The 24,342-nt window shown below is 42.4% G+C and overlaps 1 protein-coding gene across 1 annotated transcript in view; it reads left to right on the top strand.

The window, feature by feature from the left end:
* The window catches only part of SHOC1 (shortage in chiasmata 1), a gene marked incomplete at its 5' end in the record, with an annotated part of 149,084 nt that overhangs the window by 105,454 nt on the left and 19,288 nt on the right, over positions 1-24,342 (top strand). Inside the window, 9 exons of the mRNA XM_084628159.1 lie at positions 684-756; positions 2,642-2,708; positions 3,327-3,511; positions 4,062-4,167; positions 16,760-16,871; positions 17,946-18,067; positions 20,115-20,208; positions 21,623-21,754; positions 23,109-23,258. Of these exons, the coding sequence (XP_084484285.1) occupies positions 684-756; positions 2,642-2,708; positions 3,327-3,511; positions 4,062-4,167; positions 16,760-16,871; positions 17,946-18,067; positions 20,115-20,208; positions 21,623-21,754; positions 23,109-23,258 (1,041 nt within the window). The remainder of the gene's footprint in view (positions 1-683; positions 757-2,641; positions 2,709-3,326; positions 3,512-4,061; positions 4,168-16,759; positions 16,872-17,945; positions 18,068-20,114; positions 20,209-21,622; positions 21,755-23,108; positions 23,259-24,342) is intronic.

The raw sequence follows: 24,342 nt of genomic DNA, 5'->3' as shown, positions 1-24,342 counted from the left end.
GCACATGGTTCACTTTGTTTCATTTGGGTTGGGAGACAAGGTTGAATATCTCCTCCCATGGGAGAATCTTTCAAAAATACCTGCCCTTTGCTGCAATCTGATCCATTTGAAAGTAAAAGACTTTGGTCATCAACAGTGTTTAATGAGCCTCACACATAAGTTATTTAGTGAGCTCCGTTATGGAAATCTTTCCAAACAGCTCTTCAGTTTGGAGGTGCCATAATTTTAACAAGGAGCTCTCAGGAGTCCCTAAAAGCCCATTCAGCACATTGTCGTAGCACAAGCAAAACTCCAAATACCTTCAGTGTGAGTTTTACCTGTGAATGGAGTATGGGATTGGCTTGAAAAATCTCCTCCCCATGATGGTCTATCTGGTGCTGCAGTAGGAATTCAGTTCCATGACAGCAATTTAAATACTGCCTTTAAATAGTTTATTTTCTTTTTGTGTGTTAATACTCAGGTGTGAGATTTTTTATCTAGAATATCTTTATTCCTGACACTGCATCTCCTTTCATAGTAATACTCTTCTAATATCTTTCAGTAGTAAGCACACAATTATCCTTTAGGAAACAGATTCAGCAGACAGCAAAAAATTAATACTATCTTTCATGTATTGTTCCAGGAAAAGTTGTGTAGACAGAAAAAAATTAAAATGTTAATTTCTTTTACTTGTCTTACATCAGGTACTAATCATAACAAGAATGGACTCTGATCATGAAAAAGCTGCCATCACTAAAACCCTTAGTACAGTAGAAGGTAAATGCTGCTCTTTTGTGCAAATCTTTAGAAGATGAGAAAGGTAACATCAAGGCTGTGCTCCACTCCGCTTGCTTATATCTTTGTGTGTATCTGTCACAGATCCCACTCAAGTTCTCCCTCATGGTCACTGACTAGATTGCTTGAAAGGACCTAGCTGTTAGGTCCCTGGATCTTTTAAGCCTCCCAGAGCCTGAATGGAGTCCAGCCACTACCCCAATCTTTGGGGTCCCTAGGCTTATTTCAGAGCACAGACCCTTTATCTACCATCTTCTCCTGAGACGTGGAACCCAGCTGCCTAATCCCCAAGCTCACTGCTGAGTTCAGCTGAAACACACCCTCTTCCAGAATCCCACCCGAAGGTGTAGCCTTCTGGTTTACCTTTGAACTCTCTCAGGAGGCCTGGGGTAAGTATGAAGCATATTACACACAGAGACACTTTGCCCAGAGTCTCACATAATATTGTTTACTAGCTCACCCATCCCTTGGGCAACCAGGTGGGCTCAGAAATCAGGTAGACGCTCCTGCCTCATGCAGGCCCTTACATGTTGGGCTGCTTCTCCTCTTGAGCTGGAAAATAATGGCTAAAAACCCAGACAGCTCAGTATCTCCCTTTTTACAACTTTTAGCCCCTTTATCAGGTGACCTCTACCTTGCCAACTTCAACAGGTGATCACAAACTTGTTCCAGGTAAATGCATTGCTCAGGGAACCTCTCCCCTGCTAAACCAGTTCACCTGGTTGGAAGCCAATCTCTTCTTAGAGCTATTCCATTTTGATGATATTCCTATTCCATGTAACATCAATTCTCCTTTGCTAATCTTTTGCCCCCAACCTTAGAATTTCAGCCCAACATGGAAGCAAACAGACAATGGAGAAAGCAAAAGGCTGCATCTTCAAACTGGAGTTTGCCACTTGGTAAAGATACCTACAGAAATGCAGTTTTCATAGTAACACTTCATACCATCAGCCAGAATTCCTAAGTTTGTACACACAGATTCCCAAATTATCACAGCATCTCATCTTATACTGCCACTTTTTCTGCACTTCTGTATAAAGTCCCCTTTTTGCTCCCATTGTCTCCTGCCATTCCTGTCTCCAGGCTTTCATTCCTGATACTTTTTATGATCGGAACAGCCTATCAAGCACACCCCTCTCTTCCTTCAAATCCCTCCTTAAATCCCTGATTTTCACTCGGTTGATTGCCTCACCAACAACATATCTGTGCCACCTTGTGTTGAATTATTCTTTTGTGTTTTGTATTAAGATTAGATTCCTTACTCTTTAGAACCAGGGACCCTGTGTCTAAAGTGTTTTATAAATGATGGGTGTATTTGCAACACTATAAATAATGAAAATAAACATTTGCTCTTTTATATCTATTTATTAAATGGCTTAGAAACATAGATCAATCTGATTGTCTCATCGACCTTCTGAGGACATTTATATTATACAAAATACATATTGTTCTTCATCCTCTGCAACCTGTTAGCTACATCTCTTTCTGACATATTTTCTGTCATATATAAAATTTTAAAATGCCAGGGAAAAAACCCCCACCGTTTTCCCATTTTAAGTTAATTAGAAACATTATTTAGCTAAGCAACATGACTGCTTTTGACTTATCAACAGGAGTCCAGAATTTACCCCATCCTGGGCCTAAATATACAAGGCTTTCAGTATGGGCAGGGTCACAACTTGTCTTCCTAGTTAAACGCGAGATTATTGATGACTACCTCAGGTACAGCACTGTCATTGAGGCTGCACCCCTGAGGTTATAATTTCCTGATTCAGCCCATGTTTGCTGTTTATCACTATATGTCAATTTATACCTGCAGAAGATCTGGTCCAGTCTCTTTAATTGATGTTTAATTCTTTTTAAACAGGTTTAAAAGCCATGGTTTTGAATCCTGAGAAAAGGGGAGTTTTGTTAGAGCACAATGCTGTAAGCAGGTGAGTATAATTCATAATTTTTGTGGCCCAAATCTTACAATCCTTAATCAAAATTAACTTCAGAGAAACTCCTGTTAATTTCAAAGTGAGTTTTGCCGAAGGCTTGGGTAAGTATTTCATGATTTGGGCCTATGTGTTTCATTCTGTAAGGTGATGAACATTCTGGCCCAATCCAAATCAGCAGTTAAGTATAGTAGTTAAATAGTAACTTTAAGTATGAGTAGTCCTACTGAAATCACTGATGTGAAGAATCCCCAGGGAAAAAAAGAGATATAGATGGGCACTGTAATAAAACTGATGATGCAACATGAAAAGCTAATTTACAAGACCCTCTACCCCTTTCCAGTTGAGGTTGTAGAAACTCTCCTAACTTGTTAGCTCATGCCTGAAATGAAAGGTGATAGCAGATAATATGAAGACCTAATGCAGATAACTGGAGTTAGTGAAGTATTTAATAAAAATAATTAAAATTTTCTAATACAGAAAGGATAAACTCAGTTTTTAAATTATCCTTTAAACAACTGACACTGTCTATTCAAGTTTACACATTTACGAGTTTTTATTTTGTACTGGGAGTAATCAGGCTGAAAGATAATTTTCTGGATATTTCTCTTTCAGTCTGAGCAGATGTTCCTGTGTTATTGTACATAATCAGCACATTGGAGCTGACTTTCCTTGGACACTTTTCTCATTAGTGGTGGAGTATGATTATACAGAGAACTCCTGCTGGAATGAGCTGTGCAAAAATTTGAATATTACTTACGTAACTTTTAAAACCACTCTTCCAGAAACACTTGTAGTGGGTAAGTAAATGCCTCCTAGAATTCAAATGAAAGGTTGGTCTTGCACCTGAAAAAGGGATTTGTATTCTCTAAAATGTTTACAAGTATGTGCCCGTAAAAGAGAGAGAGAATAATAATAATGGCTAAAGCTAAGCATATTGAGCTAGATCGTCTCTTGAATTATGTACATAACAGGAGTAAGGTGGGAAGAAGTTTTGGATTTGAGCCCAATCCTGGCAAAGATAAGGAGTGAAACGCATTGAGCTCCTGAGAGAACCTCTTTGAATATCTGGTAGTTCAGTGTTGATAGAGGCTGTATCCAGTGTTCTTCATGCAGTGGGAGCCTTGCTTCAATTCTGGGGGAATACAAGACAAAACTAGGAAGGGCCTTCTAGAATCTGAAACTATTCGCACAAGAAGAAAATTAAACAGAAATATTTTTAATGAAGATATATATAGTCTACATTTTCAAAAAGATATGTCCATTTGAATACCTAAAACTATCATCTCTTATATTCCCTGTTTTGTGAAGCTGTTACATTATTTATCTTTAAATCTGAAAATGTTTCAGGTGAAAATTTTGGCTGCTTCCTTCTGGAGTTGCAAATTCCGTATGTGTTTCTGACATCTGAAGGACTTCTTAACGCACCAGAAATCCTTCAGCTTCTAGAATCCAAGTAAGTGAAATTGACCTGATTACTGATGCATCCATCTGTCAATTTAATTAGGGGCCTCATTTGCTATGGGACAATGTGGGCAGTTGCCCTTCCACCAGACTGGTGTTTGCCTCCTGATTTTTCATAGGTCTATATGCTCCCCTTTGGCCCTCCCCACTGATTTTTCAGGGTATAATATAATCACATATAATGTTCTATATGCTGACACAACTTTTCTTCCCCTAGAATTTTTCTGAAATGAGGCCCCTGAATTTAATCAGTTCTATTTATTTTAGGTATTTCCAATGCACTTATCATCTCATTGATTGATGAGGCTATCTCTCCACTGAGCAATTACAGTGTTAGCATTATAGTGAAGACAACAAGACAAATTTGACAATCACATTCATGGCTCATTGAAGTCAGTGGTGTTACATGGGTATGAATCAGAGCAGAATGTGGCCTACTGATATTGATATAAGAGATGTTAATAGTGAAATAGCACTTTTATTCCAAATTCTTACTTCAGTCCCACAAAGTTCTCCGAAAATCACCTCTGAGCTGAAATATGTTATGCTTGGGTGCTGTCTAGGACTAATTTTTTTTTAAAGTTTTCATAAAAGTATTTTGCTTGTCTTTTTTTGTTGTTGTTGTTGTTGTTAATTACCAGGACTACCCTAAATATTAGAAGACAAAAATGTTCCCTTTTTCTGATGCTACCAATTTTTCTAATGCTATTTTAAAAGTTAGCAAAGTCAAAAACTGTTTTGGATGTTCAAACTTTGTATTCTCGCCCTGTGGCATGCAAAGAGTTTAGTCTCCTGAGGACTGTTATAATTTGGTCTAATTCTGGTTGTTGTCTTGGTGGGTGATTAGTGGAGGGTTGTTTAGTGGCCTGTGATATACAGGAGGTCAGACTGTATCATCTGGTGGTCCCTTCTACTTTAAATTAAAAAAAGAACTAGATAAATTCATGGAGGATTGGTCCATCAGTTGCTGTTAGCCAGGATGAGCAGGGATGGCGTTCCTAGCCTCTGTTTGCCAGAAGCTGGAAATGAGCGACAGGGAATGGATCACTTGATGATTACCTGCTCTGTTCATTCCCACTGGGGCACCTGGCATTGGCCACTGTCAGAAGACAGGATACTGGGCTAGATGGACCTTTGGTCTGACCTAGTATAGCCATTCTTATGTTCCTAAACTCTGTGACTCAACTTGGTATTTACATAATCTTGAATGAGTACTAGCACCTTCAATTTCTTTAAATACCTTTATAACAATAACAAAATTCTGAAGGTTTGAAAATAGTGCACTGCACAGGTGTGTTGTTATTTTCCTTAACAGAAACAGTATCCATTTTAAAAAGAAAAGGAGTACTTGTGGCACCTTAGAGACTAACAAATTTATTAGAGCATAAGCTGTCGGAGATACACTGCATGCATCCAATGAAGTGAGCTGTAGCTCATGAAAGCTTATGCTCTAATAAATTTGTTAAGTCTCTAAGGTGCCACAAGTACTCCTTTTCTTTTTGTGGATACAGACTAACACGGCTGTTACTCTGAAACCTGTCAGTATCCATTTTCTTTTCCCCAACAATCTAAAAGTTCACAGAGTAAACAGCACTTTTAATTATGGAAAAAAATTGTGAAGTGTGTTTCTGTGAAGTGTTTAATTACAATTTGCCCTTTTAAGCCTAGTGCTAGTGGTGGCATCTTGCTGAAAAGCATTGCCAGGTTTGATACTAACTGTGAGGCACAATGAAGAAGAATGACAAAACAGTTTCTAGCTTGTTCTTAATAACAATGTAACAGTCCAAAACCAACATTTTTAATTTCAGTATTTAAAAATTTAATAATTTACTTAATGAGTTCTTCTTAGCACTGAGCTCTGCCCACCCATCTCCAGGATCCCAACAGACTGACTGTGGGCAGAGTAGCCAGAGACCCAGTCAGTGCTTTTTACCTAAATTTTCCTGGAATTGGGGAACCATTGAATGGATCAGCAAAGAATTCTGGTTTCAGAGTAACAGCCGTGTTAGTCTGTATTCGCAAAAAGAAAAGGAGTACTTGTGGAACCTTAGAGACTAACCAATTTGTTTGAGCATGAGCTTTCGTGAGCTACAGCTCACTTCATCGGATGCATACTGTGGAAAGTGTAGAAGATCTTTTATACACACAAAGCATGAAAAAATACCTCCCCCCACCCCACTCTCCTGCTGGTAATAGCTTATCTAAAGTGATCACTCTCCTTACAATGTGTATGATAATCAAGTTGGGCCATTTCCAGCACAAATCCAGGTTTTCTCACCCCCCTGCCCCCCCCCACACACACAAACCCACTCTCCTGCTAGTAATAGCTTATCTAAAGTGATCACTCTCCTTACAATAAGAAAAGGAGTACTTGTGGCACCTTAGAGACTAACCAATTTATTTGAGCATAAGCTTTTGTGAACTACAGCTCACTTCATCGGATGCGTACTGTGGAAAGTGTAGAAGATCTTTTTATATACACACAAAGCATGAAAAAATACTTCTTCCCACCCCACTCTCCTGCTGGTAATAGCTTATCTAAAGTGATCACTCTCCTTACAATGTGTATGATAATCAAGTTGGGCCATTTCCAGCACAAATCCAGGTTTTCTCCCGCCTCCCCCCCTCCCCCCACAAACCCACTCTCCTGCTGGTAATAGCTTATCTAAAGTGACCACTCTCCTTACAATGTGTATGATAATCAAGGTGGGCCATTTCCAGCACAAATCCAGGGTTTAACAAGAACGTCTGGGGGGGGGGTAGGAAAAAACAAGGGGAAATAGGTTACCTTGCATAATGACTTAGCCACTCCCAATGTCTATTCAAGCCTAAGTTAATTGTATCCAATTTGCAAATTAATTCCAATTCAATAGTTTCTCGCTGGAGTCTGGATTTGAAGTTTTTTTGTTGTAATATCACAACTTTCATGTCTGTAATCATGTGACCAGAGAGATTGAAGTGTTCTCCGACTGGTTTATGAATGTTATAATTCTTGACATCTGATTTGTGTCCATTTATTCTTTTACGTAGAGACTGTCCAGTTTGACCAATGTACTGGCAGAGGGGCATTGCTGGCACATGATGGCATATATCACATTGGTGGATGTGCAGGTGAACGAGCCTCTGATAGTGTGGCTGATGTTATTAGGCCCTGTGATGGTGTCCCCTGAATAGATATGTGGGCACAGTTGGCAACGGGCTTTGTTGCAAGGATAGGTTCCTGGATTAGTGGTTCTGTTGTGTGGTATGTGGTTGCTGGTGAATATTTGCTTCAGGTTGGGGGGCTGTCTGTAGGCAAGGACTGGCCTGTCTCCCAAGATTTGTGAGAGTGTTGGGTCATCCTTCAGGATAGGTTGTAGATCCTTAATAATGCTGTCAAGGTTCCTCCCCCACTCTGAACTCTAGGGTACAGATGTGGGGACCTGCATGAAAACCTCCTAAGCTTACTTTTACCAGCTTAGGTTAAAACTTCCCCAAGGTACAAATTAATTTTATCCTTTGTCCTTGGAATATCCACTGCCACCACCAAACTCTAACTGGGTTTACTGGGAAACGTAGTTTGGACACGTCTTTCCCCCCAAAATCCTCCCAACCCTTGCACCCCACTTCCTGGGAAAGATTTGGTAAAAATCCTCACCAATTTGCATAGGTGACCACAGACCCAAACCCTTGGATCTGAGAACAATGAAAAAGCATTCAGTTTTCTTACAAGAAGACTTTTAATAGAAATAGAAGTAAATAGAGGTAAAGGAATCACCTCTGTAAAATCAGGGTGGTAGATACCTTACAGGGTAATTAGATTCAAAACATAGAGAATCCCTCTAGGCAAAACCTTAAAAAAAAAAACACACCAAAAAAGACACACAGACAGAAATAGTCATTCTAGTCAGCACAATTCTTTACTCAGCCATTTAAAGAAATCATAATCTAACGCATACCTAGCTAGATTACTTACTAAAAGTTCTAAGACTCTATTCCTGTTCTATCCCCGGCAAAAGCAGCATACAGACAGACACAGACCCTTTGTTTCTCTCCCTCCTCCCAGCTTTTGAAAGTATCTTGTCTCCTCATTGGTCATTTTGGTCAGGTGCCAATGAGGTTACCTTTAGCTTCTTAACCCTTTACAGGTGAGAGGATTTTTCCTCTGGCCAGGAGGGATTTTAAAGGGGTTTACCCTTCCCTTTATATTTCTGACACGCCCCCCAAATCTCAGCTAGGGTGAAACACTGGCTGGGATTTCTTCCTGGAGCTCTAAGAAAAACAGAGTTAATAAGACACATGCATCTCTAAATATACTACCAAGTACATAAAGACTAACAATATTTTCCACATCTCAAGGACGATTTTAACCAGTTGATTCTGGGAAACTTTCAGGGGAGAGTGCATCAGCCACTTTGTTAGAAGCTCCTGAGATGTGTTGGATGTCGAAATCAAAATCTTGGAGAGCTAAACTCCACTGAAGAAGTTTTTTGTTATTTTCTTTGACGGTGTGAAGCCACTTCAGTGCAGCATGGTCGGTTTGCAGGTGGAAACGCCGTCCCCAAACATATGGGCGTAGCTTTTCCAGAGCGTAGACAATGGCGTAACATTCTTTTTCAGTGACTGACCAGTTGCTTTCCCTCTCAGACAGTTTTTTGCTGAGAAATACTACAGGGTGGAATTCTTGATCAGGTCCTTTCTGCATTAAAACTGCTCCCACACCACGCTCGGACGCATCTGTGGTTACTAGGAACGGTTTGTCAAAGTCTGGGGCCCTTAGTACAGGGTCAGACATGAGTGTCGCTTTAAGCTGGTTAAAGGCCTTCTGACACTCTTCGGTCCACTGAATGGCATTTGGCTGTTTCTTTTTGGTTAGGTCTGTCAGTGGGGCGGCGATTTGGCTGTATTGCGGTACAAATTGTCTGTAATAACCGGCCAAGCCTAAGAAGGATTGAACCTGTTTCTTTGACTTTGGGACAGGCCACTTTTGGATAGCATCCACTTTGGCCTGTAGGGGGCTGATAGTTCCTTGACCCACCTGGTGTCCAAGATAAGTCACTCTGTTTAGGCCTATTTGACACTTCTCAGCCTTAACAGTTAGTCCTGCCTCCCTTATGCGCTCAAGGACTTTTTGTAGATGTTCCAGGTGGTCTGCCCAGGAATCCGAAAATTTGGCCATATCGTCAAGGTAGGCGACTGCATATTCTCCTAATCCTGCTAGGAGACCATCTACAAGTCTTTGGAAGGTGGCGGGTGCATTTCGCAGCCCGAAAGGAAGTACATTAAATTCATACAGCCCGAGATGTGTGGTGAAGGCTGACCTTTCCTTGGCAGATTCATCTAGCGGTACCTGCCAGTACCCCTTGGTTAAGTCCAAGGTAGAGAGGCCCGTCCCAGTTTCTCTAATAGGTCATCTGTGCATGGCATTGGATAGTTGTCTGGGCGAGTTACAGCATTTAGCTTACGGTAGTCCACGCAAAAACGTATCTCCCCATCTGGTTTGGGAACTAGAACCACTGGAGATGCCCATGCACTTCCAGAGGGGCGGATTACCCCCATCTGTAACATATCCTGGATCTCCCGTTCTATAGCAGTTTTAGCTTGAGGAGACACCCGGTAAGGTTGGACTCTAATTGGGTGAGCATTACCTGTGTCAATGGAGTGGTATGCCCATTCAGTCAGTCCTGGGGTGGCTGAAAACGCTGGTGCGTACCTAGTGCACAGCTCCTTGATCTGCTGTCGCTGCATATGCCCAAGGGTCATGGAGAGGTTCACCTCTTCCACACCACCAGCACTTTTCCCTTCGTAGTAGATACCTTCAGGCCACTCAGCGTCATCTCCTCCCTGGGCTGTAAACTGACAAACCTTTAATTCTCTGGAATAAAAGGGCTTTAGAGAATTAATATGGTACACCTAAGGCTTTCGGTTGGAGGTGGGGAATGCTATGAGATAAGTAACAGCTCCCAGGCGCTCCTGGACCGTGAATGGCCCTTCCCACGATGCTTCCATTTTATGGGCCTGGAGCGCCTTTAAGACCATGACCTGGTCCCCTACTTTGAAGGAACGCTCTCTGGCATGTTTATCATACCAGGTTTTTTGCTCTTTTTGAGCATCCTGTAAGTTTTCTTTAGCAAGGACTAAAGAGGTTCGGAGGGTGTTTTGTAGGTTGGTTACAAAGTCCAGAATGTTAGTTCCTGGAGAAGGTGTAAATCCCTCCCATTGCTGCTTCACCAACTGTAATGGCCCCTTAACCTCACGGCCATATACAAGTTCAAACGGGGAGAATCCTAAACTGGGATGTGGTACAGCTCTGTAGGCAAAGAGCAACTGCTGCAACACTAGGTCCCCATCACTGGAGTGCTCATTTACGAATTTACGTATCATGGCCTCCAAAGTTCCATTAAACTTCTCCACCATGCCATTTGTTTGATGGTGGTAAGGAGTGGCAACCGAGTGATTTACCCCATGAACTTCCCAAAGGTTTTCCATAATTCCTGCCAGGAAATTAGTCCCTGCATCTGTGAGGATGTCGGAGGGCCAACCTACCCTGGCAAAAATGTCTGCTAGTGCCTGGCACACACTTTTAGCCCTGGTGTTGCTTAGAGCTACTGCTTCCGGCCATCGGGTGGCAAAATCCATGAAAGTCAGTATGTACTGCTTTCCTCTGGGTGTCTTTTTCGGAAAAGGACCCAGAATATCCACAGCTACTCATTGAAATGGAACTTCAATGATGGGGAGTGGCTGGAGAGGGGCTTTGACCTGGTCTTGGGGTTTTCCCACTCTTTGGCATACTTCACAAGACCAGACATAGGTAGAAACATCCTTGCCCATTCCCTCCCAGTGGAATGACCCCCCCAAACGGTCTTTGGTCCTGTTCACCCCAGCATGGCCACTAGGATGATCATGGGCTAAGCTCAAGAGCTTGGCCCGGTATTTAGTTGGAACTACCAACCGTCTCTGAGGATGCCAGTCTTCCTGGTGTCCATCAGAAAGAGTTTCCTTGTATAATAGTCCTCTTTCTACAACAAACCTGGATCGATTAAAAGAGCTGAGAGGCGGTGGGTTGCCCCGTGCCGCCGGCCAAGCTCTCTGGAGGCTTTCATCTGCTTCCTGTTCGGTCTGGAACTATTCCCTTGATGCTGGAGACATCAGTTCCACAGTGGATTGTGGACCTATGCTTGGTCCCTCTGGAAGCGATGTAGGGGATGGGGCTGTTTCCGTTGACTGTGAACCGCTTTCCGCTGGGACACTCTGTTGGGGTTCAAGTTCTGGCTGAGCCTCTTGTGTAGGGTTATGGGCTGCTGCCGGTTCAGGTTCGGTGGGGCCCTCTGGTGTTGAGGTTGCAAGTACTGGGTTCAGTGCTGGCAAATGGTCTGGTGCTGGTTGTTCCGCTGGTTCTGGTTCTGGGACTGGTTCCGTCTGGGTCTCTGGGACTGGATCCACTACTGCTGTTGCAGACATTGGCCTGGGGTCCAGGTCCATTACCTCTGACTGGGTCCTGCTAGAAGTTTCCGGAACAGAGCTAGGCCTCACGGCTTGTTTAGCCTGGCTACGGGTGACCATTCCCACCCTCTTGGCCCGCTTCACATGATTGGCCAAGTCTTCCCCCAACAGCATGGGGACGGGATAATCATCATAGACTGCAAAAGTCCACGTTCCTGACCAGCCCTGGTACTGGACAGGCAACTTGGCTGTAGGCAAATTGAAAGAGTTGGACTTGAAGGGTTGAATCGTCACTTGGATCTCTGGGTTGATTAAATTGGAGTCCACTAAGGAAGCATGGATAGCTGACACTTGTGCTCCGGTGTCCCTCCACACGGTGACCTTCTTCCCGCCCACACTCACAGTTTCCCTCTGCTCCAAGGGGATCTGGGAGGTATCTGGGCCTGCGGACCTCTGGTGTGATCCCGGTGCAATGAACTGTCATTTGTTGGGGTTCTTGGGGCAGTTGGCCTTTACATGCCCCAGCTCGTTACATTTAAAACATCGTCCAGCTGACGGGTCACTGGGGCGAGGTGGGTTGCTGGAGAACGGGGTGGTGGGACAATGAGGTGTCTGGAGCGTTCTTTGGGAGGTAGGTGGGGTCTTGGGCGGCCCCCGGTAATAGGGTGTGGTCTGGGGTTGTCCCTTCTGGTCTCCGCTCCAACTGCGACCAGTTTTCTTCTTCTCTGCCACTTCCACCCATCTGGCTCCAATCTCTCCTGCCTCGATTACAGTTTTGGGCTTACATCTAGGATGTATCTTTCTATTTCCTCAGGAACCCCCTCTAAGAATTGTTCCATTTGCATTAGGAAGGGCAAATTTACTGGAGATTCAACACTTGCTCCTGATATCCAGGCATCCCAATGTTTCACAATGTGGTAGGCATGTCGGGTAAATGACACGTCTGGTTTCAACCTTAGGGCTCTGAACCTCCGACAAGACTGCTCGGGTGTTATCCCCATTCTGACTCTCTCCTTGGATTTAAACAGTTCATACTTGTTCATGTGTTCTTTAGGCATTTCAGCTGCCACCTCAGCTAAGGGTCCACTGCGCTGCGGCCTCAGCTCTACTATGTATTGGTCAGTAGAGATGTTGTACCCAAGGCAGGCCCTTTCGAAGTTTTCTAGGAAGGCCTCAGTATCATTGCCTACCTTGTAGGTGGGGAACTTTCTGGGATGGGGAGTGGTACCTGGAGAAGGATTGCTAGGGTTTGTTGGTATATTCTGCTGAGCCTTTACCTTCTCCATCTCCAGTGCATGTTTCCTCTCTTTTTCCCTCTCCTCCTCCACATGCTTCCTCTCTTTTTCCTTCTCCAGCCGCATGAGTTCTATCTGTCTTTCATGTTCCCTTTGTTTTTCCTCAGCCTGAAATCTGGCTAATTCCAGCTTTTGTCGAGTTGTGGATTTTGTCATCCTAACGTCTCTGTTTTTAACTAACTTTACACCCGAGGTTTAGAAATAAACAAACAAAACTTGGCTGTAAAATTTTGCTGTGCTGGAATAGGATACCTATTTTCTGATCGTGATTGTCAGCCTACAGAAAAAGACAATTCCCTTTGTCTCTGCTCTGGCCCCAAATCAAAGCAAAAAACCTCCAACTACTTGGAAACCTGCTTACCAGCAGCCTAAAGGAAAGAAAATTCCTTTTCAAACCGGTGCTCCTTGTAAAAAAATCTGTAAAAAAAAACTGTATCGTGTTCGTGGGGGTGGAGGGGCAGAAGGAGAGGTGACCTAGAATCCTATTTTCGACGTCTCCGACTCAAGGAATATTTCCAACATACCTCTGAACAACATACTAATCCACAGAGACCTCCCTACCAACACTACAAAAAGAAGGATTCTAGGTGGACTCCTCCTGAAGGTCGAAACAGCAGACTGGACTTCTACATAGAGTGCTTCCACCGACGTGCACGGGCTGAAATTGTGGAAAAGCAACATCACTTGTCCCATAACCTCAGCCGTGCGGAACACAATGCCATCCACAGCCTCAGAAACAACTCTGACATCATAATCAAAAAGGCTGACAAAGGAGGTGCTGTTGTCATCATGAATAGGTCGGAATATGAACAAGAGGCTGCTCGGCAGCTCTCCAACACCACTTTCTACAAGCCATTACCCTCTGATCCCACTGAGAGTTACCAAAAGAAACTACAGCATTTGCTCAAGAAACTCCCTGAAAAAGCACAAGATCAAATCCGCACACCCCTGGAACGCCGACCTGGGATATTCTATCTACTACCCAAGATCCATAAACCTGGAAATCCTGGGCACCCCATCATCTCAGGCATTGGCACCCTGACAGCAGGATTGTCTGGCTATGTAGACTCCCTCCTCAGGCCCTACGCAACCAGCACTCCCAGCTACCTTCGAGACACCACTGACTTCCTGAGGAAACTACAATCCATCGGTGATCTTCCTGATAACACCTTCCTGGCCACTATGGATGTAGAAGCCCTCTATACCAACATTCCACACAAAGATGGACTACAAGCCGTCAAGAACACTATCCCCGATAATGTCACGGCTAACCTGGTGGCTGAACTTTGTGACTTTGTCCTTACCTATAACTATTTTACATTTGGGGACAATGTATACCTTCAGATCAGCGGCACTGCTATGGGTACCCGCATGGCCCCTCAGTATGCCAACATTTTTATGGCTGACTTAGAACAACGTTTCCTCAGCTCTCATCCCCTAACGCCCCTACTCTACTTGCGCTACATTGATGACATCTTCATCATCTGGACCCATAGAACAGAAGCCCTTGAGGAATTCCACCATGATTTCAACAATTTCCATCCCACCATCAACCTCAGCCTGGTCCAGTCCACACAAGAGATCCACTTCCTGGACACTACCGTGCTAATAAGTGATGGTCCACATAAACACCACCCTATACCGGAAACCTACTGACCGCTGTTCCTACCTACATGCCTCCAGCTTTCACCCTGATCACACCACACGTTCCATCGTCTACAGCCAAGCTCTGCGATACAACCGCATTTGCTCCAACCCCTCAGACAGAGACAAACACCTACAAGATCTCTATCAAGCATTCTTACAACTACAATACCCACCTGCGGAAGTGAAGAAACAGATTGATAGAGCCAGAAGAGTTCCCAGAAGTCACCTACTACAGGACAGGCCTAACAAAGAAAAATAACAGAACGCCACTAGCCGTCACCTTCAGCCCCCAACTAAAACCTCTCCAACGCATCATCAAGGATCTACAACCTATCCTGAAGGATGACCCAACACTCTCACAAATCTTGGGAGACAGGCCAGTCCTTGCTTCAGGTTGGGGGGCTGTCTGTAGGCAAATACTCACCAGCAACCACATACCACACAACAGAACCACTAATCCAGGAACCTATCCTTGCAACAAAGCCCGTTGCCAACTGTGCCCACATATCTATTCAGGGGACACCATCACAGGGCCTAATAACATCAGCCACACTATCAGAGGCTCGTTCACCTGCACATCCACCAATGTGATATATGCCATCATGTGCCAGCAATGCCCCTCTGCCAGTACATTGGTCAAACTGGACAGTCTCTACGTAAAAGAATAAATGGACACAAATCAGATGTCAAGAATTATAACATTCATAAACCAGTTGGAGAACACTTCAATCTCTCTGGTCACGCAATTACAGACATGAAAGTTGTGATATTACAACAAAAAAACTTCAAATCCAGACTCCAGCGAGAAACTGTTGAATTGGAATTAATTTGCAAATTGGATACAATTAACTTAGGCTTGAATAGTCACTGGGTGTGGCTAAGTCATTATGCAAGGTAACCTATTTCCCCTTGTTTTTTCCTACCTCCTCCCCCCCCCCCCCCAGACGTTCTTGTTAAACCCTGGATTTGTGCTGGAAATGGCCCACCTTGATTATCATACACATTGTAAGGAGAGTGGTCACTTTAGATAAGCTATTACCAGCAGGAGAGTGGGTTTTGGGGGTGGGGGGAGTGAGAAAACCTGGATTTGTGCTGGAAAATGGCCCACCTTGATTATCATACACATTGTAAGGAGAGTGATCACTTTAGATAAGCTATTACCAGCAGGAGAGTGGGGTGTGGGGAGGTATTTTTTCATGCTTTGTGTGTATAAAAAATCTTCTACACTTTCCACAGTATGCATCTGATGAAGTGAGCTGTAGCTCACGAAAGCTTATGCTCAGATAAATTGGTTAGTCTCTAAGGTGCCACAAGTACTCCTTTTCTTTTTTCAAAGAATTCTGGAATTTCACAGCAGGTCATCAGTCACACTGCCTCTGAGTGTACAGATAATATCTGGACACATACGTTTTTTCCACTGGATATCAGAAAAGGTGCAAGTTTCTTGTGTGACTTAATGCTGGCAGGGTCAGTTTTAGCTCCCTTGTGTTTGCTGAGGATGATGCCCCATAGAGTGGCTCCCCCTCTAATCAACTGACTCGCTCAGAGCCCTGAGCAGGTGGTGTTCATTCAAAGGGTCTTTCACTAACACAAGGAGTGTGGATGCTATTTTGATTCACTTCCCTCACTCTGGCAATTTGAGGGCCACTAGAGGGGAATTTCACTCCTTTCAGTCTCTCTGTGCTGCACAGTGGTAGAGAGGAGGGATATGGCCCTAAATGAGGAAGGAATGGCTAATAATCAGGGTAGCAGGTTGCTAAAATCTTTTTTAGCTGTCAGAGGCAATGTAATACAGCTATAGCTTCTCAACAAGAAGTTAAAAGGATTGACTTTGTTACACTGCAAATCTCAACATCAGAATGTTTTGCTGACTTATAAACATCAGTCTCCGCATTACATAATGTTGTTTCATGAAACTGCAACCTCCTGTGCAGACTGTGGCAGTACATCAAGGTAATATTAAATGAATGTGGAATTAAACCTAACAGAATAAATATTGAAATATTTAAGTCTCACTATATTGATTTTTGACCTTTGAATATATATGTCTTAATTGAAGTATAGTTGGAGGGTTCAGGAGATAGATCAAGAAATTAAAAATCCATATAATTGGAGTTGGAGAATTAAATAAAAGGACTTCACAACAACATTCCTCTCCTTTTAGGAAGATTTCATCATTTCACTTAAATGAAATTTACTGACAGTTTGTGAATTCTGTAGGTACAATATTACTTTTGTTGAGAGAAGTTGCAGTGAATCATTACAGCTCTTTGGAGGTACAGATCGATACATCGTGGTAACAATAGATGAACGCACTGCCATAATTATTGAGGTACAAAATTAGACCAACATGGTCAAATTCCGCACTCAGTTACCTCCCTTAATCTTTCCTTGTAAGCCAGTCTCTCCAGCCATCTAGCCATTTTTGTTGTTCCTCTTAACCCCTTCCTTGAGATGACAGTTTCAGATGCTAATAGCTTCTCATCCCAGAAGTTATTCCATAGTTGAATGAATCCAAAATTCGGTTTACGTCATTGAGGTATTTACTGATTGATCTTGTATTACATCTTCTTTCTACACTTATGCTTGATAACAGAATACCTGCAAAGTTGACCTGCATTATCCCTGTCATCAGTTCTGTTCTAAAATCCCTGAAGTGATTTTGAGAATATTTATTATTAAAGCCCCCACACTTGAAAAAGGAGTTGTATAATTGAAAATATGTAGTGAACAATTCAAGTTATACATGACTATATCCTCTCATTGATATGCATGTTAATTCCTTTCATGTAAACAAGATATACATACTTATATAGAGAAGACTTTGCCCTGCACTACGGTCTGAACAACTGAACATGATCATATGCACTTTGTTATTAAAATTCCTTATGTCTGTTCATGTAGTCAGTGTACGACTGAAACTCTACAGCTAAAAAAACTGATATTGCAAGATAAATTGAGTATAAAATCATATATTAATATTGAAAACAGAACACATCTACACCCTCCTACAGCGTAGTATTTAGCCACATTGTACTTTATAAATCCAATACATCCATAGTGTAATACATATAGGTTGATTAAGGTAAAGATTAATAATAATAATTTGCACTTTTATAGTTCTCTGTAAGCCTAAGAACAAACCTGTGCGGTACATAAATATCCCCATTTTACACACGGGGAAACTGAAGCATGGTGAGGTCAATTGACTTGCCAAAATTCACACAGAATAAAAGTCCGAACAGAATCTACGTTTCCAGGCTTCCAGTCCAGTGAGCTTTATCCACTTAATAAGGCTCCTTCTCAACTGTAAAGTTTACATTATAGTGATGCACATTTTAAATCTTACAGCAGCCTTGTAAATATATTCAGTTTTTTTACCTTTTTTGTGCTAATTTTGCTGTAGACTTTGGAAGAACTGAATTATGAGAAATCCTCTGATAATATCATATTAAGACTGGTGGCACTATCACTCCAATACAGTTGCTGTTGGATCATTTTGTATTCCAGAGAGAGACTGAATTCAGAGTAAGTTAAACATTCATTCTACTAGCATGGTATTATAAAGCAGAGTTGTCACTATGCAAAATGATTTACTATGTTACAAATTACACCTGGTAGGACACGCACACAAGTGCTACGAATTACACCTGATAGGACACGCACACAAGTGCTACGAATTACACCTTGTAGGACACGCACACCAATGCTGAGAATTACACCTGATAGGTCACGCACAGTTCGAATCTAGGCTGAGGCACAGAAATAAAGTCCACAACTGCAGAGTTCCCAAAAGACACTAAGTTTATTACGCTCGAGCGTGGTGCCCCCCTGCTAGCCAGGAGGGGACCCTGAATACAGATTATACAAAGGTTATATACTTTTTAGCAAAGCATGTTGCCCTCATGCATTGGAAACCTTAGCCAATAAACAAACCCTTGTCTTATCTACCACCTATCCCTGCTTGGTGCATTCCTCGTGCTATACCAGTATGTTAATTACACAGCATGGTCCTAAAGCCATGCATCAGTAACTTTTATTATCAGGATGGGAGGCCTCACATCAAGGCCAAGAGACAGGGAGTTAGAGACTGACAAAAACCAGATACTGGGAGTCAAGGCAGGCTGGAGACAAGGAGGAGGATTTTCACAGGGATTCAGTATCTAAGGATTACTCCTCCTGGTGTATGATGTGCTGGCATTTAAACAATGGTGGGTCCCAAACCAAAATGGAGTCACATGTGCTAACTTTTCCTTAACAACTAGAACTAAGTAACTTAACAAAATGTTAAAAGAGAAATGTTAAAAGATGTTAAACAAAATGTTAAAAGAGATAAACCATTCAGTTTTAAAAAGAAATTTACTTTTCTAAGCAGTTAATACTTAGATCAGACATCCTTTGATATTAAAAAAGGGAAAATCAACATATCTGGAGACAGTACTGGCTTGACAACAGTAACCATTGGAACCGCGCATTGTAATGCACTACAGTAAACTAATGTCCTACAAGTACATGTCCGTTAATCATGGCATCAGCATTATATCCTGCCTGGCAGCTATGCATGTATTCTCCAAATCTGTCAATCATTTCCAGTGACCCTTCTGCTTTTGCTCCAGAAGCTCTGCCTCGTTCATAAGTAGTTCCTGAATCTCTGATTCTGCTGTCTCATGTAACCACCGTTTTCTTCCCATAAGCCTTCTCTTGTAAGCTAGTGGTAAGCAGTACATTCTCCCTGCACTGGCTACCTTCTCTTTGGGCTCTTTCCCTTATTAACTGGGTTCCCTTCCAGTGCTGTTGCCTCATAGCACTGATTGTGCACTGAAGACTGACATCATTTTTCTCCCTCACAATGCAGCCTCTCCTATTGAGTGATTCAGCTGCATTCCGGTTGCTCCTTGCAGAGCTATTTATTAATTAATGTTCACAGAGCTGTAGTTAATATTCAGAATTCTGGCTGGCAAACTACATAGTCCCAGAAGAATTTGTCTGTCATTTTGAAAATATTATATGCAGCTATCAAATATCTGTAATGTATAGTGCAGGGGCGGATGCAACCTCCTGCATCCAATCAAGTGAGCTATAGCTCACGAAAGCTTATGCTCAAATAAATTGGTTAGTCTCTAAGGTGCCACAAGTACTCCTTTTCTTTTTGCGAATATCTCTAGTGTAATTGCAGTATGAAACAAAACAAAAAATAAATACAAAAGAGAGCATGATCTATTATTTATGTATTATTTCAACAATACTGGTAAGAACAAAATTAGGAAGCATAATATTGGATAATAATCCAATAAATACCCACAGCCTGGTGCAGAGTTGAGAACCCCGGAGGTAGGGGTGATGGCCTGGCGAGCAAGCCTGCCCCTCACTCACCCCACAGCAACAACCCAGTCCTGTAGGTCTGGGCCTGGGCTTGGTGCCCCACTCCAGGTGTTATGACATGGCACACAGGGTCACAGTACCACTCAGGTTCAGCACCCTTAGTTTCATGATTTCTGTAGGTGCAATTGAACCTAAGCTAAAGCTGCCCCTTGTATAGTTTATTTATAGTGAGTATAATGCAACTCTGTTTCAGGTACAGCCTCACAGGAAAGACTCTGCATCATCTATCCTTAATTTATGCTGCTTTGGTTCCATTTTCACAGAAATCAGAAGACTTTGAAGTGAAGGTAATTTCTTTAGTAAAGATGTCTATAAGTCTACTTCAATATCATAAAACCACCTCTATGCCATTACCAAAACATTTGATAAAGCATGTACTCAAAATGAAACTTATGAAATATTTTAAATTTAAATACCTGATTAAAATGAGATGTAGGAGCGTGATCACTGCTATTGAATGAGGCTCGGATTGACTTCAATGGACATTGAATAGGGCTCATACTAAGAATCAGAAATAGCTGTGTTTTACCACTAGAGGTCATAATACTCAGAAAGAAAAGGAGTACTTGTGGCACCTTAGAGACTAACCAATTTATTAGAGCATAAGCTTTCGTGAGCTACAGCTCACTTCCTTGTAGCTCACGAAAGCTTATGCTCTAATAAATTGGTTAGTCTCTAAGGTGCCACAAGTACTCCTTTTCTTTTTGCGAATACAGACTAACACGGCTGTTACTCTGAAACCTGTCATAATACTCAGAAAACATAATTTTATCAATCCATTATTGTGTATATGAACCCAGCTATATTATCTTAGTTTTTGTAGTGTGGTGTGGCTTACATTTTGTCTCACAAGTCAAAGTTAATGTCACTGTTTGTAAAAAGATACTAAAGAAGGTGATTTACAAGATTCTTCAGAGACAAATCTATTGTTTTAAAAGTGAGAAAAAAAGCTTTCTCTACGGGTGTCATTATACCAGCAAACTTTATAATTGGGGCAGAGTGATGTACTAAGTGTACTAAGAAGAAATTTTATCCATTGTGTACTAAGAAGAAAGTTTATAAAAATGTTTTTTTCTATAACAATTTTACCAATATTTGGAGTAGTAGAAATTAAAAAAAGAGGGGAAAGTTTTTGTGATTCATCAAGTTAGTATGTGTGACTAGCTGATATAAATGCATAAAATAAATTGCAAAGACAAGGTGATTTACTGTCACATATACATTCAAATCTGCTGCAAAGTTATCCTAGTCAAATTAGCTATAGGGAAATGACATATCTGAAAGTCTGTCCTTGTACAATTCAATGTGTATGTTCAGTAATTCACTAGAAAATTACTTAGGCATTCAAAATGCTAAATATCCTGAATTCCTGGAACTTATTACAACTTTACTATAACATATCAAATTTAGGCTCACAAGAATTACCTTTTTTGAAAGGGAGTATTGTTATAGCTACATATTTGATCATATCTAAAAGGTGTTGTAGTGAAATTAATTTTACCTAAATAGAGTTTGAGTAATCCAGAGCCAGTGTGTAGGAAGAAGATGGAGGCTACAGCCCTTCATATCACTTGCATGGAGCAATTTTAATGACTATGGGCCTTTGGTTTCAGGACCATCTTTAAGTTTTCTAGTTTCTTGTCTGCTGCAGACCAATGTATAAGTATAACCTTTGAGCTAAAGTATTTTAAATTATTTTAGGTAGCTCTTGTGCCAGGGGTTGAAGAGACAGCATTGTTAATTCGTCAGATTTCTGACAACATTTTGATGGATTCTAAAACAAATCCTCATGAATGGTTGGACAAATCCTGGCTTTCTATCTTGCCATCTGAGGTTTGTTTGTCTTTGTGCTAAGTGTAGCAGTTCTTTTACTGTTTGTAAGCAATTTAAAATGCTAGGTTGTTTTCATTATTCCAGTTTTCTATTGTTTTGTTGTCAAATATAAACACAATGGGCCTGAATCATCCATACAGACACAAGTAGATGCAATTTTCATTCCCCAGTGCTTTCAGGGGCAGCTGTGCTGGAAGAGGGATTCACCCTCAGTGTTAAGAGGCAGTAGAATATCCCAGGGAGCAAATCAATCTGAATATCTCGGCTGGAAAAGACTCATCCTGTTTATTGTGACACTGTAATCCTGTGCACCAAATTCTAAAAGCTAACTAAACTGGGCCAGATTACAGAACAATGGCTGAATCCTGCAGGGTTCTGCACACTTAGATTCCAAGCCAACATAGCAGTTAAGCACATGCTTAACTATAAGTATGTATTTTATCCCATTAAAGTCAATGGGACTAGTCCCGTGCTTGCAGTATGGAGCCCAAGATAGTAAAAGTTTGTTTATTTACTCATCAGATAATTGATGAATAGATATTTACATGCTGGATCAGCCTATCTGCATGGGGAAGTGAGATGACAAGATGGGAAAGGAGCTGAGCCCCTGCAGCCGAGGGAGGGGCTCCCCTATCAGGTGGCTCCCTGCCAGGTAGCCCAGTGTGTAGTGGGGGAGCATGATTGGCAGGGGAGCTGGGTGATAGTCCCCATTTGCTTTCCCTGCCGGGCAGAGCCACCTCCTGACTCCAGGCCTTCAGCGCGGCCCATCTACTTCTGCTTAGTTGGGGAGCAAGATGGGCAGGCAGCTGGATCCTGGCAGCCCAGACCTCCCAACTGCTGCCGCCCATGAGTACTGGGCACCCCTCGCTTACCCCTAAATTCCCAGAACTTTTTAAGCCAAATAAAACCTGAAAACGAAGGGCCTTATATAGAGTACAACACACTGTTTGGGCAGTTTCCCTTGAACTTGGGGCGAAAAAAATCTATTCTAACCTGAGAGTAAACATGTGACTTTTTGGGTCCAAAGTAAGTACATTTGGAGTGTGTGTTGAAAATCCAGATTAAATGGATCATTGTTGTCAACCTTAGGTATAGAGCTGTTACTTTCATCTTCCTATACACCTTTCTTACCATACAGTTGTGCATAATTTGTTCCCCCACTAGAAAGATATTCTATTTATAGATGTTTAGGTGGTGTATACAAGGCCTGCCTGCTCAGAATTGTGGTTCTGTGACAGATTCTGTGTCCAGAGATTATATAAAGATGATATTCTCTTTGCCTTCTAATGACAGAGCAAGCTGAATGTCCCAAATGGATCATTTTGGAAGCTGACAGTGACTTTTTTCCCCCCAGGCAGAGAAGTGCTTGCTTACTTTTCCATGTATAAACCCTCTAGTAGCTCAGCTCCTGCTAAAGAAGGGGTCTTCACTGAAGTGGCTGTTGTTGGCAACTTTTGACCAACTTCAGGAACTCCTGCCTGAGGTTCCAGAAAAAGTTTTAAAGGTTGGACATAATGAATTTATATATTTTACTAGCAGTCCAGCTGTCTGTGTAATAAATAAGGGTTTCTGAGGTTATATGTTTATATTTTCTAATATTTTAAAATCAGATCTATTTTCTAATATTTTAAAATCTAATCAGATAACTAAGTTATTATATTTTTGTCATTGCTTGCCAGCTGCATTAGTCCTTATTGCTTTAGAGTATTTTTTATTCATATCTGAATTGGCATATATACTAATATTTAACCATTGAGTTGGGTCCCCTTTACATCAGTGTTGGAGGCTTCTAAAAGTGTTACTCAAGAGGGGCAGTGTATACCCCAGCCATCAACGTTTTCTCTGGAGTGTTCAGAACAAGGTGTCTTTTATTACCTAGAGCAGGGGTGGGCAAACTATGGCCCAGGGGCCGCATCTGGCCCTCCAGAAGTTTTAATTCGGCCCTCTAGCTCCCGCTGCGGAGTGGAGTCCAGGGCTTGCCCTGCTCGAGCGCTCCCTCCGGGGAGAGGGGTCAGGGCCTTGCCCCACTCCATGCAGCTCCTGGAAGCAACAGCATGTCTCCTCTCTGGCTCCTATGTGTAGGGGCAGCCAGGGGGCTCCGCTCGCTGCCCCCGTCCCAAGCACCGCCCCCACAGCTCCCATTGTGGGCCAATGGGAGCTGCAGGGGTGGCACCTGAGGACAGGGAGCGCACAGAGCTGCCTGGCTGCGCCTCCGTGTAGGCCTGCACCCCTGACACCCTCCCACGCCCCAACCCCCTGACCCAGCCCTGATCCCTCTCCCACCCTCCAAACCCCTTGGTCCCAGCCCAGAGTATCCTCCCGCACCCCAACCCCCAATTTTGTGAGCATTCATGGCCTGCCATATAATTTCCATACCCAGATGTGGCCTTCGGGCCAAAAAATTTGCCCACTCCTGACCTAGAGCCTATGTTTCCTTTAATGTTAATCTTAATTTTGGGGCTTTTTACAACGAAATGTTTCCTCACCTTTTTCCTTTTACACTTCTTCTTTTCATCTGGTTCTCCCCTATCCATTAAATCTTCTCACAGCATGAAATACTCCATGCCCCTGTTAGCGCAGAAAGGCCA

The sequence above is a fragment of the Lepidochelys olivacea genome (assembly GCF_965140295.1).
Source record: "Lepidochelys olivacea isolate rLepOli2 genome assembly, chromosome: 5".
In the NCBI taxonomy this organism is placed as follows: Eukaryota; Metazoa; Chordata; order Testudines; family Cheloniidae; genus Lepidochelys; species Lepidochelys olivacea.
Note: the sequence above shows the minus strand (reverse complement) of the source record. Positions and strands in the feature narration are given on the sequence as shown.